This window comes from Haliotis asinina, chromosome 1 (assembly GCF_037392515.1).
Source record: "Haliotis asinina isolate JCU_RB_2024 chromosome 1, JCU_Hal_asi_v2, whole genome shotgun sequence".
Classification (NCBI taxonomy): domain Eukaryota; kingdom Metazoa; phylum Mollusca; class Gastropoda; order Lepetellida; family Haliotidae; genus Haliotis; species Haliotis asinina.
Window position 1 is genome coordinate 93,393,187 of NC_090280.1, and position 19,523 is coordinate 93,412,709.

Consider the following 19,523-nt stretch of genomic DNA (forward strand, 5'->3'; position numbering starts at 1 on the left):
ATTTGTGCGCGTGACAATTTTTATTGTCATTTAAAACAAATAATTTTGATTTGGCCGCATCACGAGCATCCATTTGTGAACTATACGAATGAGTGTCCGTAAGAACGAGTGCGATTCTACTCATTAACAAGTGCTAAACTTCCTAAACTGTATTTCTGTGAGAAAAAAAAATGAAAATGTGTTCCTCCCTCGTCACCTTTTTCCCATCAACATTTTTTAAAAGACCTACCGCCCTCGTCACTTTTGAAAAAAATGTGCCGGAGAATCATTTATTTTTTTATGCAGCCTAATACTGTTTGTGATGTAAATGCATAATTAACCTGTGATATGTGTACAGAGTAACAGGTGTTGATATGATCTGGTAGGTGGCCTCCACATCCGGTCTGTCCGTTGGTAGCTAGAGAGACAGAAGTGAAAGGTGACATGAGGTTCAACATCGTACTAAAGCGAATGAATTGGGTTTTACGCCGCTTTTAGAAATATTCCAACAATATCGCGGCGGGGGACACCAGAAATGGGCTTCGCAATCGTACTTAAGAATATTTCGCTCATAAGACGGCGTGCACGCCACTGCATGTGTGGCTTTTTGTGCTAAGCATGAATACCCTACTCGGACACAATATACTTACTCCGAGCCGAGCAGTCATTAGTGCCGAGCGCCAGGCAAGGAAAAACAAGTACCACGTTTTAACGTCTTTTGGTATGACACGGGTGAGGATCAAACCCGCGACCATCCGCTCTCTGGACAGGCGCTCTAACCACTAACACGGAGGAAAGCAGAAGTGATGAATGGACGAATAGATGGATGGACGAATAGATGGATGGAAAGACATACTTGTAAAATGAAACAATTCTGAATCCTTGGGCGGTTTTTTAATTTTTATTATTATTATTATGTTTTTATTTTTTGTCCTAATCACAACTGCCAACATGTCTGAACAATAGCGCCAAAAACCTTTCCTTTGATTTCAAATTGCTCATGATAACGTGAGCACTATCGAAAAACGATAACATGTACGATTAATTTCCGTTCAGTAAATTGTTTCCTGCCTATCTGTGGCTCCCCATGTATTTAGATGAAAATATAAAGCTACTCAAAAGAAATACTTCCTCGATGTGAAAACAGGTTATTTAATCTTTATTTGAACTCACCCTTCAAAGAGAGTCCATATGTTTCGTGGCACTTTTTGCAATCAATCCGCAGTACGTGTAATGACTGCCAAAGGTAAACAGTGTCTCGGCTGTTATTTCACACAGAAGAGGTGTCTAATTACTGTGACCCTCACAAGCTAATCAAGGTCAGGCAACAGGTGAGCTTCAACGTCCAGACACATCGATATTGAAACAAACTGACCTAATCTGGAAGTCTCGCTTATTACCATGACTGTGATATTAAACCCATGGAACAAAGCCTGTATCCCTTCTCCTGATAACGCTGATGACAATCACAGCCGATAGCTTTTCGTTCAGCTATCGCTCACGTCGGAAAATCGAAGCTGTGACATGCGCACATAGTGTGTCGTCTGCTAGCAGAACCGCTTGCGAGCGAGTGGAAAGCGAGATCAACAACGCTTTATCGAGGCCGGAGGCTGTCACTTGGAGCTTACCTGGAGCCACCTGGAGCCACCCGGAGTCCCTGGAGCCATGAAGAACGATCTAACTATGTCCTCTCGGGTGTTCAAGAGCTAAGGGTGTATTTGGGGGCATTTCCAATCGCCCGGGAGCATGGCAGGTAAGGTGTTATGATTGTTTCCATATGACGGGTGCTTGTTTGCACCAGTTGTCGTTTCCCAGATGTGGGAAGGGTTTATGTGTCAACACTGGTATGAAGGAGGGAACGGTCCTTACTGTGTTCCGAAATTTGTTTTGAATAACATCCTCATCATGTTATTCTATTTCAGCGGGTGATTTAAGGGTTTGGACAAAAATATCCACCGATAAAATTATTCAGTTGACATCGTCTTCAAGTAGAACAGTTTCAAACATCTTTCATTTTTCTGTTTTTAAACGACTTTTCTTTACAGAAAAGGTCTCCGAGAGACGTTATGTTTGCAATTTGGAATACCTAACCAGCTGTAGAACTGAATGGACGGATCGATTGTACTGACCCATGAACACATAAACAAATACGGGTGCACATATAACCGAATTCACGACGTTATCCATTACGAAATTGACGTGTAATCTTTCAGATAAAATAACGAGGCCAGCTAAATGTACCCCACCCTACAGACGCCGCCAGTGGTATGAACATTGAGGAAGATTATCTACAAACTAAATAAGTAGCCTTTACCCACACATCAGGAAGATCCATTTTAACCATATCTGATTCAGTTCTAGCTGTCTGATATTTGTGGAATGGAATTCGTTTAATATGGTGCCTCAGATATTTTTATCTGCATCATTTTAATGAAAACGATTTTTAGAATTATTATCCTTCTTACCTTTTTGTTGTAGCTTGTACCTGCCAATATATATTTCAAATTTGTTCATATATTATTATTATATTTATTTAATAAACGAGGGAGACGTGTGATTTTCGGTTCACTTCTCGCACGTATAGCGTGATCTGACATAGGAAATGAAACTTGACTGTGATGAATCTCTGCCTCGTAGATATATCTACCTAATGAAGTGAAGTGTAATGGTCTCACGCCATCATAAGTCCATGGCATTTGTCAAGCGACGTGTGGTATTTAATCCTGAAATTGTATACCTCAGGAAATGTCATATATAAACGGGAGTTAGAGACGTCAGGGAAAACACAGTTAATTTTGTTCACAAATATGGCATAATTCCGGCTGTCGTATTTTACGGTGGGGTAGCCCAGTGATTAAAGCGTTCACTCATCACACAATGTTCGATTCCCCACATGGGTACAATATGTTATGCCCATTTCTGCTGGCCCCGTCGATATCTTGCTGGTTTCGACATAAATCATACTCACAATATTACTCGTGACTTCTGTTGATATGTCTATGTCCTTTGACCATGTAATGATTCACCCGTTTGTTTGGTTACCCCATCATATAATTCTGTGATCACTCTTGTGAAGGTCATTAGTAATAAATATAGAATGCCACTCTCGTCAATGATTCGTCAATTCGGACGTATTTCGCGGCCTGTGTTATCGGGATTTTTAAGATTTCTACAAGAGATTTATTGTTTCCTAAATATCAATTTGGCGAGTCCAATAAGGGTCTTTGTTTCTTATTTTGGATAAAGCTTTCGAGAGTCGGTACATAAGCTCTGGTTAGAATGTCGATTAAAGTACCCTGATAATCCAGTTATTACTCCTCTGCATTGATCGTGTAGTGGTTATCTCTTTACCGAAATGGCCAACGTCGGTCATTTGGTCACTGGGACATGTAGCCCGAACTAGATGACCGAGTAGTTTTAGACTATTAGATGAGTAAAGGAAATTGTTTCACGTTTAGCTTGATGAAAATGTGGTGGCTTTCCTATAACGTTTTGGGCAAGCGGGTAGTTGTGTTGATGTTATTAAAGGAACATGTACGTGATGATTTTACTGTAACGTTTAGGACAAACGGGTAGTTGTGCACCCGTTACTAAGTAAAGATGTCCATGGTGGACATGGTGAACGTTTTGGATAAGTAGGTAGTTGTATGGCTGTCATTAAATGAACACATGCGTGTTTTTTCGGTAACGTCTTGGACAGGCGGGTAGCTGTATGGCTGTTATTAAATAAACATGTCCATGGTGGTTTTTCTGTAACGTTTTGGACAAGTGGGTAGTTGCGTTGATGTTATTAGATAAACATGTCCATGGTGATTTCTCTGTAACGCTTTGGACAAGTGGATAGTTGTATGTCTAGTACTACATGAACTAGTCTGTCGTACAGACCCTGAGGTGTATGTCTCCAAGAAAGCCCATGCAAGTCTAGAAAATGTGGCAAGTCTAGATTTCAAGAGCTTCTGAAAATGAAGAAAGTCTCGGGCTCCATTTCATTATATTATTTTTTTTCCCTATGAACATTTTTTCAGTAAAATATGTTCATTTCAGAGACTAGCTGTTAGTCTATACATGAACATGTGCGAGGTGTTTTTTCCTGTTTTGGACACGGTTTGGGTCACCCGATATATGCTGACTGGTTGTGTATTCGCTTCAAATACATCCTGTAATCATGGAACGTTGTGTACTCAATACATCGAGCCGTTGAGGTTGCGAAATGCTTCCTGTATGAGACTGTAATGTTCCTGCCACACAACAATGATTGGTAAATGGAAACATCATGCTTTTCAATTACAAAACATGATCATGCCTCATTATTGAACCTGCTCTTCGTGTAATAGCGTTCAGTGTTTTGTCTGTACATTTTAATTTCCTTTATTGGCCAGTATTTTATTGTACTTTAGTAACAACTAATTTAACTGCATTAGCTCAATGGCTTCAGATAGATAGATATTTAGCGCAAGTCATTTCATTCATAGATGTTTTTGCTGTGTCTCCAGATCAAAGTGGAATAGGATGAACGTTTCTCTGAGTCAAGATAAAAAGAGAAACTTCTTTTTGCATTTAATTGGGACATTAAAAAAACAATTCCAATAACAGCATTGCTGTCAAACATAAATACGAGCAAAAGAAATCTGGCGCAAAACGTTAAAAAACCTAATTTGTACTATTCAGGGAATATCCCGAACTTGTGTTCATGAGGTATTGTGGAATATCGGTGACACCAGGTGTTATTCCTGATTAACGTCAAGTTGAAAAGTTTACCCTGTGACACGTGCATTACCAATACTGTTACACGTCTAACAAGTTCTGGTATCTCAGGGATGATGATGATGATGATGATGATGATGATGACGATAATGATGTTCAGACAAAGATGTGCAAAATGTGTGGCATGAATGTCCTCCACATTGATCGGTTAAAACATGCAGCGCGTTCAGCTTCAGCTCGACCTGATCAAGTGAATACATTGCGTGAACATGTCACAACTGGTTGGATCTGTTATTGTGAAGTGGAACACCAGTTGATTGTCAGCATATGGCGAGACAATGTCGCCGTGTAACATTCTCTGCGCCCCTATTTGTTCAAGTTAACTCGACCTGCCGTTTGTGCCAGTTGGCCTACTGGGCCATACATATGTAGACTTGCTCAGGTCAAGCTGAACAGGCTTGTACCTGTACTCATTCCTCTGGTACAACATGCAGGCCCTAACTTCATTTTTATGATGATAATGTCTGTCCATGGTTGGTAATATCCGAGAAATAGTCGGTAGTGATGTTGTTTAGATAAATAGCATCACACTGTGGACTGGCTTGCAAGGTCACCTGATCTTAATTCCACTTCACATGTTTGGGACATTACTGGAAGTCGTGTTTACGGTCTCCTGTTCACCCCCAGATTCCCGATGACCTTGAGCAGGCATTACAGAGAGAATGGCAGAAAGTTCCACAACAGCAACTTTAGGTCATTTTGTCAATGCAAGGACATGTAGCAGCCTACATTCGTGCTTTTGATGGTCATACGCGTTACCGAACACTGCTTCACTGTCAAAAACCGACACTAATATTGTTAACATTTATCCAACCAGACAACGGCTACTATTTAGGGATCGGAGGGACTTTCAAAATATTCAGGTCACTGACACAGATCTCTCCACAAACAAAAATCCGCACATAACACAGTTATTTGACCTGCAGTATAAACGCTTTGGGGTTTCTGTTGTCATGGTTACCATTAGCTAATATTTCCGCAAGATAACATCCTTGAATATTGCCAAAACACTATTTTCAGCGACTGTTTACTCAACGTTGTCATGGCTGTACGCCGTGCACATCACCCGGAAGCGAGCTTACGCCAAATAACATACGGAACCGTACGGGTACGAACCTTTTCGAGGTTCAAAAGGGATGTGCGAATGTCCACTTTCTCGATTTGGTAAGCTGTGTTCTGATTCGTCAGTCTCAAAGGTTACCTGACGCGACCTCCCATAACGTTTTGTTAGACGCAGTAGTGGAGTGTAACGAAAAGTACTGAGGATAAGTTTACTTACACTGCGCCTTTCCATTGCAACATTCAATGATCTGCAATTTCAATAAATGAAAATGTAATGGGATTAGACGGTTGTCTTGCTTAACTTTTTGTGAAGAGTATATTTGTTGTTTTCGTGCTGTTATTGCAGCTGTATATTATCCAGGCAGTTATATTTCGGTGGTCAACGCGATCTAGATCGTTTTTTGCAGGTAAAAGCTTGATGTGATGCAGTGATGTAGCTTTTTGTCATCTTTGTGAAACAAAGATCCTGGCAAACTGTAACTAAAATTCATGGCTCACTATGCCTGGCCCATTTGTGTCCTATCACTGTTACTATGATGCTGATTTGTTTGCCTTTTGTTTGGCGCCGCACGCTGCAAAGTCTGGACCCAAACGGTCAGTAATTAGTTGAGTGACATTACAAGCATCGATCTACGCAGTTGGGATGTGATGACATGTGTCAGCGAGCGTGACCCCGAGTTTGTCGCCTTGAACGCCAGGCATGCGTTGCAGGAAGTCAGTTCTGACCCGGATCATTTCAGGATCGCTTATAGGCGTAGCTTTTATGGTGGCTATGGTCAATTATAACAGTACTCATAGTGCGTCCACATCTAAAAGGGTTATTTGTTTAGTGAAACGAACGAGCACAGGTAACAAACCTAAACATGTGCTCGAGGCGAAGAGAGATTCGAACCCACGGGTTTTGTTTTTTCCTAGGGATTCAACCTTGCATAGCGAATTAATGAGCATTAGAAAACTGTGTCACCCCAATACATCCCGACTCCAGTGAGTGAGTGAGTAAGTATGGTCTAACAGTATTCCAGCACCAGTACGTCTGGGGCCACCAGATATGGGCTTCACACATGGTACCCATGTGGGGAATCGAACACGGGTCTTTTTCGTAACGAGCAAACGCTTTAACCACTAGGCTACCACTTCCCAGTTACAATATCAGTAATGACAGTAGTTGTTATCTTGATAGTATGAGAAATGAAAGCATCAGTAAACTTAACTATGGTTGTTTATGATTGGTATTCGTACAGGCACCTTCCGAACAAATGCAAAATTAGTTATAGTAATTATGTTTCGTAAACCGCGTGAGTTCCAAACAACAAACAAGTACAACATTCCTTCGGAGAAAATCATTTTGTGTTTCTGAATTGGAAATCGAGTCTACACCAAGTGATTGATATTATGAACTTTAACGCGACAACCGGATGTGAAATTATCTCTTGGCGACAAGGTTCCTTTGGACCTGGTTCTAGCCGGAACCCCCGTTGGCAATGTATTTAATGGATGTGAAGGTTCCTGTAATGATAGTCATTCCTGCTGGCAGGTTTTCCAACTGTTCTTAATCCAGTCTCAAGACTTAATCCCAAACATCGCATTCAGTTCATTTAGATGACTTCACGAGCCAGGGATATTCAGCAACCCGACAGTCGTATATCTCAGTACACTCTTACATATCCTGAATAGAGTCTTGCTTGAAATTATGTCTGAAGGCGAACCACATACACGGCACGTACTATACCACGAGGGAATGTGCAGCACAGACGGTGGAGGTCAAAGGTGACAGTTATTTCATGCTGTTGGTCCTGGCAGTTCACGCTGCTCTGCACATTTGTCTGAGAGTCTTGACCTCAGCAGTGACCTGTGGCGTTAGCTCACTCCACCATACATTTTAATACTATGTACCAAGTTTATCAGCCGGGACTGGGGTTGGGACTGAACATTATCTGGGTGGTGGTATTTGTTGTTTGTTTGCTGTTTAACGCTGCAATATTCTAGCTATGTGGTGAGCATCGATCTACGCAAATGTTATCATGTGACATGTATCAACCAAGTCAGCGATCCTGCCCACCCGATCCCGTTAGTCGCCTCTTACGACAAGCATGGGCTACTGAAGGCCAGTTTTAATCCGGAACTTTACTGACTATATCGAGAAAGTGAATGCGTTTAATGACAATTAGTGAGTGTTAGACTTAGACCTTAATCCTGACACCCCAATCTCAGCGCCCTACTCCCAACACCCTAATCCAAACACCCCAATTCCATCAAAGGATCTAACAGCACCCAGTCTCATCTCTCCAAGACTGACTCACCAGTCTCAATAGCCCAATTCCAGCAATGAACACATCATGTTCATTAAACATTCACGCGCTCGGGCCTGAACGATTAATAACGATGTTAACAATGTTTTGAATCTCCGTGGGTTTTCTATCGAAGCCATCACTATGGCTGGTAAAGACACTCCATACAGAGAACCTCCAAACCCGTTATCCAACAGATGGGACTGACACTACGCAAGACGCATCTCGCTCCTTACAATAATTGACGTTCAGCACAGATATTTTTCTGAACATGAATAATTATTTTTCTTTAAGACATATGTTCGGCAAGCAGTTCTGATACATCTGGAAGGACTAAATTGCATAGTCGTGTTGATACGGATGCCTTTGTCATTCAAATTTTGTTTTGCATGAGTCAGATAAAGCATGTTATATTTATGAACTGAAATGAATAACGAGCAATAGATTTACTTTGTTATTATTATAAACTGAACACACATTTTTTTTTATTTTCATATTTTCAACATACTGCCATGATTCACAATATTCAGACACATAAAACGAATACATATATTCTCAATAAGTTATAAAGACTAGCTTCTGATGTACAGTAGAGATAATTGATAACAATAAAAGACATCATACTCTCAATAAATCATGTAGGGAGGACCAGAATTTAACAAACATGTCTTCTTCACCTAATAAGCGGGATGAATATTTTGTGGAATCATAGTACTGTTTAATCTGGTTCTTGATGTAAGCAATATCAGGTTTTTGCTTTTTAATAGAGAATTTGTAAATCAGGTTTTTTACTAATAAAATTATCGCATTAATATGATTGTTTTGTTTTCCTCTTAAACCAAACATTATCTTTGAAATCGTAAATATTACATTTACTTGAACTGATTTCAACAACATTTCTAGATGTTTCCACATTTCCACAGTTTCTTTGCAATACCAAAATAGGTGCTCTATAGTCTCTACTTCTGCATTGCAAAGACGACAAAAAGGCGAATCTGATAACTTTATCTTAAACTTAAAACTGTTAATCGGAAGAATACGATGAATTATACTATATTGGAACCATTTTAGATCCGCACTACGAGTAGATTCTTGTGCAATGGTATTGAACACTCTCCAGTCTTCATCTGGAAAGTGTAGGCCTAAAGTTCTTTCCCATTTTTTATAGCAAGACAATTGTTGAAACTTAGAATCAAGCAATATTGCATAGACGTGTTTACTTTTTAACTTTTTATCAGTATGATAAAAATTGAAAGGGTAAATTGGACATAAAAGAACGTTTATTTCTTTTTCATTATGTTCTAGTTTGTGTATATAGGCTGACACTGCTCTATTTACGCTTTCGAAAGTCAAAAAAATTGTTTTAACTTTAAGCTTCATCTGAAATTCATCAAATTTTAAAACTCTACCTTCTTCACTAAATAGGTCGTTTACAAATACAACTTCTTCTTTATACCATGAATTGTAGAAAAATGGTCGATTGCCAATTCTAATTTCGTCATTATTCCAAATCGACTGACTGAGCAGTTCGGATTCTTGTATATCTAACGTTTTACAGGTTCTTAGAAAATGGGAATATGACAGAAGTACATCCCTCCACAAGACATTTGTCATAATAATTTCTTTTTCTATGTAGCTATCTGCTGTGCTATCTGCTAACCAAAATAATTTTTCATTTCTGAGTCTGTTGATGAACAACATATTTCACTTAAGATTTCCACTATGCAATCGGCCAATCCATCTCAGTTTTTGGTACATTATAATTCCTCTCATACTGGGGGCCTTTATGCCTCCATGTTCCAGGTTAAGAACCAAGAGATCTATTTTTACGTTATCTGGTTTACCTCTCTATATAAAGTTGAAACATTTTTTCTGAAGGTTTTCGAGTTGGACCTTAGGGGGATCTGGCAATGATGAAAATAGATGATTTAATTTTGGAAGTATAAGTGATTTCAATATAGTTTTTCTTCCAAAAGGAGTAAGACTCCTGGCTGACCAAATGTTCATTTGTTTTTCAATATAAGATATTTTTTCATCATAATGTGGTTTTTTTTCTTCTTTTTTTTTACTAAGTATATCACAATGGATTGAAACTCTTTACAATGATATAGAATCTCGTGTGGTCGTTAATGGGTTTGTATCAGACTCCTTTAAGATTGATCGGTGTTGCCGCCAAGGAGATCCAATTGCCCCTTACTTATTTATAATTTGTGTTGGGGTTCTAGGTATTATGGTTAGAAATAACAAATATATAAAAGGGATTAGATTGGGCAACATCGAATATCTTCTTGCACAATTCGCAGACGACACAACCTTAATGTAGATGGAAATGAGAAAAGTTCGTATGTCACTCTTAATACTCTTCAACTCGTTTTTCGGGACTAAAGATAAATGTGGAAAAAACAAAGTTAATTTGGATTGGCTCAAAGAAAAGGTCACGATATAAACTCTGCAGTAACTGGAAATTTGATTGGACTCGGACAGAATTCTCTTTACTGGGAATACATTGGGGCATGATACGTCACCAACAGCACACTATTTGGTAGTGATTTATAAACACATGCTTTACATAGTTATATTCATGTCTCGCCGGACAATTATAATCAGCTTTCATAGAGGTGGTTTTGTTTTTGTTTGTGAACGGAGACAGTTTTATTTCTTACACAACATCTATTGTTCCTGATTGGTTCCTGATTGGCAGACTGATTGGCGTATAATACCAGAGGTAAATAATGTTCTTCAGTATGATCTTGATCAATCTATTTTTTGCAAGAAGAGGGAACACCGCAACAATATAAATCCATCTTGTAACTACATATGTAATGTTCGTAGAGTTTGATTTGCTGTAATAGTAAGTACAAACTTCACTCACTGCGGCTCACCCATACACCCTCATGGCCTTTTGGCTCATTTCTTTCATCACTACATCCATGATGATCTTGACATTCAACACTCACCATAACACTGCGGTCACAGAACCAGTGTTGTGCTGGGCAGTACAAACGAAGTCATCTCGACCTCGGATTCCCAACATACCGTCCACCTACCTTTGTTTTTAAACGTCAACAATATTAGCGTATATTATGGACTGGAATGAGATGTATTTTCATGACCTTTCACGAATGTAAAATAAAAAATGTTCTTTGTTTCCTCTGGGAGGACAATCATTCAGTTATTTCAACGCCATATTTATCATGCTACCGTAAATACTACACTAACCAAGTTAGCGATTTCTAGAGTGGAATAATTCTCTGCCATTGAGTGTATTCCGTGGGAGGACTGAAAGAGAAGATAATAGTATTTGGTATAAGCTAGCAAAAAGTTTCAAACTAGATTTGAGTAAGCATCATGAAAATGTTTTCCATCAGCTTGATTAGGGCCGGTTAGGTAAACCGGTGGGGTTGAAGCGTTCTCTCGTCACTTCAAAGTCAGGGTACCATGCCAACAATAGTACAGAACTGAAACCATTGTGTTTCTTGATTCTTGCATTGAAATGACCGGAATTTTGTTCCTGGCGTAAAACCTGACTCACTCGAAAGGTCACCATACAGTACCTGGGAGGTCGCATATACAAACCAGCATTTCAGTTATTGGTACAGATTACATATACTGAGGGGGAACATAAGGGAACACTTGAAAGCACGAGGGTTCCCGTATGTTTGTCCAGGTTTCCTTACAAGCGTTACGTTAAAAGCTTGTGATGCCTTGGGGGGAAATAAGGGAACATTTGTCCTATCATCTTTCATGTTCCTTGGGGTTTCTTTTCCTTCAATGTATGTAGCGACTAACGGAGATTTGATTGTTGGGGTATTGGCCTTGGGTGGTACATATTATCGTAACTAAACAAAAACAAAACAGTGCAATAAGGCCTGAAACCACCCCACAAACTCCTTATCTCTATACCCGTAAAGCCGCCACTAGTAGTAGTAGTAGTAGTAGTAGTAGTAGTAGTAGTAGTAGTAGTAGTAGTAGTAGTAGATGCAATTCCTTCTAATTTGCCGTAATTCCTTCCATTACTTAGAACACAGGATCGGGTGGCCGGGCTCGTTGACTTGGTTGACACTTGTCAGTTGTGTAGAGGTCATGGTGATGATCACTGAATTGTCCGGCCCAGACTAGATTTTGTTACACACCGCCATCATGGAGCTGGAATATTGCTGTGTAGTTGTGATATATCCACCTTGGTTGTTATGGTTGTAGGTATGTCTGTAGTAGTAGTAGTAGTAGTAGTAGTAGTAGTAGTAGTAGTAGTAGTAGTAGTAGTTGCAACTAGAGCATCAGTTTTAGTAGTTGTTGTGTGGCATTAAGCCGACTTTTCCACCTCAAGTAGAAATCTCTGCTGAAAGCCTAGAACATTGTACAAGAGCTGCGCGGAAGGGAATATATGTCTCTGTGATACACACCATGATGACACCGGGTGTTTCGGTTATCAAAGGGTCAGTAGCGTAACCAGCAAATTCTTGCTATATGACGACGCTCTGGTCATCGACACTGGACAAGACAACCCCGCAAGATGCCTTGACTCAGCAAAGCAGACCACCCGATGCGTTATGTTGCTCAGAAGTCATGCGTGGGTTGCTGGAAGCCATGCGTTATGTTGCTCAGAAGCCATGCGTGGATTGCTGGAAGCCACTTGTTCCTGTGAGTGAATTTACTTTTACGCCGCTTTAATCAGTATTCCAGTAATATCACTGGCACACCGGAAATTAGCTTCACGCATTGTACACATATGGGGAATCGACCCCGGGTCTTCGTCGTGACAAGCGAACGCTGTAACCACTCTGCTATCAGACTGCCCAGAGTGTGCCGAAATTACAGTGAGTATCCAGTCTGTATAAAATAAAAGTTCATCGTTTCCATTCTTCTTCGGGTGCAATGTATATTTTATCTGCATCTTAATTGAAAAGAAATGTTTATGATAAATAACTTCCGTTTGGATGCCGTTGTCATGGAAACGTTCACATTTCATTGGCGCATTCAGCTATTGAAAACCGTCATCGTCTCAGAGAGGAGTCTCTTTGGACGAGATACGTTCAAGCATTGCGTGTTTTATGGTTTTCCGCAAATAAGCAAGGGCTCACGTTCGGCTCTCATAATACCATGGAGCACGACAGTCGTTGAAAGTGCAGTTGTCATGTTTCAGATTATAAAACTAATGATTGTGCATGTTGTTGAAGGAAATTGTCAAAAAGATGGAACGTGACGTACAAACTATTGTCATTCCCAACTTTTAATAGTAGTCATATGAACGATAATTATAGTTTATTAAAGACATCAGCTACGTTCACGCTGTTTGTGATTCGTGCAGTGTATATGGTGGAGGGTAGAGTACATATTTCCTGTGTTAAGTGACGTCAGTCACATTTAAATAGCCCATGACTCTTTTTTATTTTTTATGGGTATTTATATAGAGCTATAAGCCAATCCACATGCATTCTCAAAGCATATTTTTTGTTTTTCCTCAATGGATATCAGTCTCAGCGGCACATCATATTACCAAACTCAACTCCCTGAGGAACATACAACCCTTGCAGCCACTAGGCGCACCTAGTTAGTATGGTTTTCCCGTCCCTTCGAGGTACCCATTCACAGCTGGGTGGACTCAGTCACAGTATTTTGTCCAAGTTTACTGCACGTTGCTGTACCCGCAGCTGGGTGTTTTCACGTATTCATGTGGCCACCATCTGGTCATGTACGAACGGATTCGTGGGTTCTTTTACGTGCACAAGGTTGTGTACTATACACTAGAGGTTGTGACAACAACGAAAAAGTCTGGACACAAAGTTGACTCAGAGGTTTTTCCACTCGGACATATGTGGGCTCGATTCCGGCACTTTAAACTCGCTCAGTGAACATGTTAGAACAGCAGGCCATGTTAGACTGGGACGCGACAGCCAAATTAAGAAACGAGTCACTCTGACACAACGGATGTACATAACGTGGAGTGTACATACACATTAACGGGCTACGGGTGATAAGTTTAATCACACAGCCTTAAAACACGATGTATTAAGCCTCAAACATACCACCATGTTGCATACAGCTTAAATCACCACCTACCCATTACAACGTGTCATTTATGCTCTTTAAATACATCTGGACTTTTAACAATTGGATGGTAAAAGCAATATGTATTCAGGCTTCTACATGACATACATAATGTTTAAATTATTACCAGGTATTACTACGATGAGAGTGGTTCAGAACTCATGATTTAATGATTTGCGTGTACATTAAACGCCTAAAGCCGTCAATGCTGCCTCCGGGTTTGTTCTGACAATATTGCTGATGAATAACATGACTTTCACAATCCACTGACATCAGCTGTATAGGGGCACTCTATCTGTTTAATTTAGTTCATTCTGCGAAGTCAGTCTTGCATATCTTCGACCAATTTTGTTGATTATCAGTGTTGAAACGATGAATCGATGGAATGCTATTGATGAGTCTCCGGTAGCAATTAATCGATTGTAGAAACGAAAAACTATCTATGTATCGATAGGATGTGTGGCTGTCGATAGTTTACATTTATTTGGGAAATGACTTCAAAGAGATAATTCAAGGGGGAAACTTTTGCAATAATAGCCCTTAGAAGCCATTCCTACTGTTTGTGTATTTAACTAAATATTATACATGTGTTTGTAATGTGAAAAGAAAACAAATTTGAAATCTACAATGAAACAAATGTTTTTACCACAATTAGCGATAAAACTGGTACAAGAACTCGATATGTGAGTTACGTGTGGTCTCCACGTGCCGAGTGAAACGTTTAATCACAAACCTGCTAAACAACGTCTCTATATGGAACTAAGACACCGCTGATACGAACGTACTCATTCCACTGAAATGGCTCACACCGACTTTTCCTAACAGCGTAAATGTTTGTCACTGATTAAAGGTAAACAGTTTCTCACCTTCTTTCTCTCCTTCAGACCGATCAGCATATGACGCAAGTCTACGATATATTTAAACCTTATACAGAACTATTCTTCTTTATTCTATTTCGCCGTGCGTAGAATCCACGGAATAACACCGGGTGCTGCAAGTAAGTCAGGACCTGTTTACCCCGTGAACACCTGGTGTCGGCATTGATATTCGGTGATCCCTTCATGTTAATGTCAACGTTTTTATGCCTTTCATGCCTACTCGTGTCTGTGTCGGTGATTCCTGCCTTTTTCGTGTTATATTTACCAAAACTTAGAGGGGGTGGGGGGTGGGGTGGCCATGTGGTTAAAGCGTTCGGTCGTCACCCCGAAGACCTGGGTTCGATTTCCCACATGGGTACAATGTGTGAAACCCATATCTGGTTTTCCCCGCGCTGATATTGCTGGGATATTGCGAAAAGCGGAGTAAACTTAAACTCACTCATTCACACTCACCAAGCCTTAGGCCATTATCAGTTTGTGTTTTCCGAGGCTTTAATGACAAAACTACTGCGTTACTTTTTCATTTCTCTGATACCCATCAGCAGCTGGCGTTAACGGCAACGCAAATGTGTTATCTAGCCACGTTTAATGACACCCATTTGCACCTGGTTCAACACTAACGACAAATCAACAGGTGTTGTCAATCGTCGCAGTATCCTTAATAGCCAGTTACTCCCTGTAGTGACGCCCCCACCACTTAGGGCATTGGCCCTTTTCGAGTGGTTAAAGATCATATTTTGATTACGAGGTAACATTGTCCACATGACAGATATGTTTTATGGAAACTTTTTATACAACAAGCGATTTTAATGTTTATCAAGATTAAATTGTACACTGCCATAAAAAAACTCTAGTGTTTGTTCTGCATTTATAGTCCTGGGGCTGTTTCCCATATAGGCCTTAAATCTAGAGTTGGCTGCACCCCTACTCCAACATAGGTTTCTTGGTGTTTTCTTCTAGTTTGAACAGTAAATTTATCAATTCAGAACATTAACCAAACATAAATCTGTCCGTTGTGTTAAAAAACGCGTGTTTGCTGTTGGTGGTTGTTGTGAAATTACCAAATATCAAGAAAACATGCAACATGCTAAAAAATGATGAATTGATTACAAATATTTCCTTAATACCATTTAGTTTATGCCGGATATAACAAACAACAACAATTATATACTTATAATAATGTTTGCAAGTGCACATGTGAAAAATTAGCACATTTGTGTCCGGAATCTCTCATTTTAACTCTAGCAGTGACATTGTTTGTTGTATAATGACAACTTGTTTTCTTTTATACCATGATACATGCATATTCTTATGTTGGTATATTTAAACTCTATCACACAGAAAAGGCATCATCAAGATCCAATAATCCTGAAGAAATTAATTAACATTTCAATATCCCTACCCCTAACACCAGCAGATGTGAGTGAACGGTGGACAAGAACACTGAGTAATGGAATCTGAGCAAACGCAACTTATGCTACATTTAGACATTTTGCAATGTATTTACAGCAAGTGTGCTAGATAACATTGCAGAACTAAAAAGGATGGAATCTTGATTACATTACTGTTTGGTTGTGATTTCAAGATCAAAATGATGGAGTCTAAGATAAACGCCGTCGTACAGCAAGTACTGGCAAATCGAGTGAATGTTTATGCCATGGTTACTTACGAAATCCGGGAAAATTGGAAAGATTTACACCAACATCGTGGAACACATTCTGTAGAGCTGCAAAACGTCGAAAAGACTCTGTTGACATCAAGTTGAAGGAGTATATTGATGGCGAAAATGAGTTACCAAACGCTGTGACTGAGTTGGTGAAGCATCACAACTGTTATGCTACATACACCTTAGGCAAGAGTATTCAACTCTCTGATCAAAAACAGTCACAGACACAAAGTGAAACATCAAAGTGTAGCTCAGGTTTTGTGCCTGATGTGACAGTAACACCATTGACACGATCCAGTGTTTCTCAATCAGATATATTAAAGGGTATCATTTGCCAGAAGGACAAACGTCTACGTGGAGACAGACGCAAATTGGAAAGTGCCAGCCCAATGACTTTGTACTCAGCTGTTGAAACATTGCGGCATGCTGCAACAATTAGAAATGAACATAGGGTACTCATGCAGCTGTCAGGAGGTGCAAGAGGAGGAACCGATAGTATTGCTGGTGATGTACTTGTGCATAGATCATGTCGTAGTTCTTATACCCACAGTACATTTAGTCTTACCTTTGTCCAAGAAAACATATCCACAGACAATGCTTATGATGAGGCATTCAGACGTCTTTCAAATGAAATTATAAATGGAATCGTTGATGGTTGTGAAGTTTGGAAGATGTCAGATGTTAGAGATAGATTTATTGAAATTCTTCAAGATGTGGGCATCGATCAGTCAAATTACAGGTCAGAAAAACTGAAGAAACATATCATTAAGACATTTGGAAAGACAATTTCTTCCTGGCATCCAAAGTTTCGAAGTGAATCTGAGATGATATTTTCTGATATTGTCCCAGAAGCCATGCATATTGAAGCAGGGGCCTCAATACTCCAAAGCATGTATTATTGGCTGTTTCAGTGCATCATCTCACAGGTAGCATGGAACTAGTGTCAACATTAAACCTCTTTGGACATTGTATTTCAAAATCAACTGGAAGAGAGAGCTTGAGAAAATTCTGAACCTGTAAATGTAGTACCTTGTGATAGTACATGGATTATTGATGCAATGACCGTCCTACAGGCACTTAAGCTAGATACAGTTATGACCTACAGGGAGTTGTCACAGCTAGTCTTGAGCTATATTCTGAGAGGTGTTGGTATCTGTTCAAGAATTGCCTGGGTTGTGAACACATATCCAGCTATTTCAATCAAGAACGTAGAGAGAGAACACAGAACTGCATCTGCGCAAGGATCGCTGGGGACCACCATTCATTCAAGGAATCAGAAAATCTATGCACAGTTCAAGCGTGAACTGACACAGTTTTTGGTTACAGAATGGCAAAACCCCAGCTATGCATATTAACTAAACAAACGGACACTGTTTGTAACTAATGGCGAAGAGTGTCACCGACTCAGAGTCAATGATGAGAGAAACCAGATAAAATCGGAAAGCATACATGAGCTGTATGGCAGCCACGAGGAAGCGGATACTCGCTTACCTCTACATGCAGCGCATGCAGCCAGCCGTGGTTCTAGCTCAATAGTACTTAAGTCACCAGACACAGATGCTGCCTGGATTGCCATAGGCATGAGCCATTTCATACCTGTACAGATGATATTCAAAACAGGCACAAAACAAAGAACTCGGTACATCAGTCTCACATCCATTGGGCCTATCCTTGGGCGAGATGTGTTTGAAGCTTTGATAGGCTATCATGCATTCAGTGGATGTGGTTCAGCAAGTGCTTTTGTTGGGCGTGGCAAGGCGAAGGGTCTAAAATTGGTAAAGTCTCACCAAGGTTTCACAGCATGGCACAATTGGGTAAATCACTTGTAGCTGATGAAGCTCTATTGAGAGAGGGTGAATCGGCTGTTTGTGTCCTATGTGGAGGCAAACCCGAACTTGGTGTCAACAAACTACGGCTAGCGCTGTTCGGGTCACGCACAACAGATCCAGAAAATTTGCCGCCATGCAGTGATGCATGTGAGAAACACATTAAACGTGTCAATTACCAGGCAGCTATTTGGCGGCATTGTTTAGAAACAAAATCAGAAGTGGTTTCTTCCCATTTGAATGGCTGGAGGATTGATAGAGACATTATAATACACTGGATGGATACCCGAGCAGCTCCAAAAGCTGCCCTCGAATGTGTTAGCTGAAAATGTCAGAATTGTGCCAGTATTCGTTGCACATGCAGGGTCAAACAACTAAGATGCACCGGTGCTTGTCACTGCAATAGCAACGAATGTCAGAATCAGACAAACACGACTACAGATATGGATGAAGACAACTTATTATCTGAAGATGACTTGGATTTTGACTGAGAATCATCGCACTAAACTGTTACGCACATGTCTTTTGCTGCCATTAGTCCTCTCAGAAAGACAGCGAACCAACTACTCACAGTGTTGCACAGATGGAAATCAGCTGCAGACACCTTCTTATATTACTCAATAGCTCTTGAATATGCGAAAATGTTGATAAGTATATGGTATAACTTGCAACCACACACATTTGATCAGGTAAAACAAGAAAAATCATCAGGAGCAAATTGCTGTAACAACACAAGGAATTTGTGAAGAATAAAATTATTTTGCAAATATTTAACTTTAAACATCTGTGTGAATGTTATCATTATGTTTCCAGGTTAATTTTACAGGTTTCTGCTAATCTCTGAGAAGATGCTTAGCAAATTGATTTACATATAACATAGAGTGTTTTTTCATCAGTTGGTGATTTGTATTGGGCCCTCAGTAATAATAATTGGTTTTTTAATAGAACAGACACTTTTATTTTTGGTTAATGTTTTAAAATCATATATATACACTCCAAATATTATGAAAAT

The 19,523-nt window shown here is 39.8% G+C and overlaps 1 protein-coding gene across 1 annotated transcript in view; it reads left to right on the forward strand.

Annotated features, from left to right (window-relative positions):
* The first annotated feature begins 1,356 nt into the window (after positions 1-1,356).
* LOC137284420 (uncharacterized) overlaps positions 1,357-19,523 on the forward strand; it is a 62,864-nt gene continuing 44,697 nt past the window's right edge. Inside the window, exon 1 of the mRNA XM_067816219.1 lies at positions 1,357-1,732. Within this exon, the coding sequence (XP_067672320.1) occupies positions 1,726-1,732 (7 nt within the window). The 5' untranslated portion in view covers positions 1,357-1,725. The remainder of the gene's footprint in view (positions 1,733-19,523) is intronic.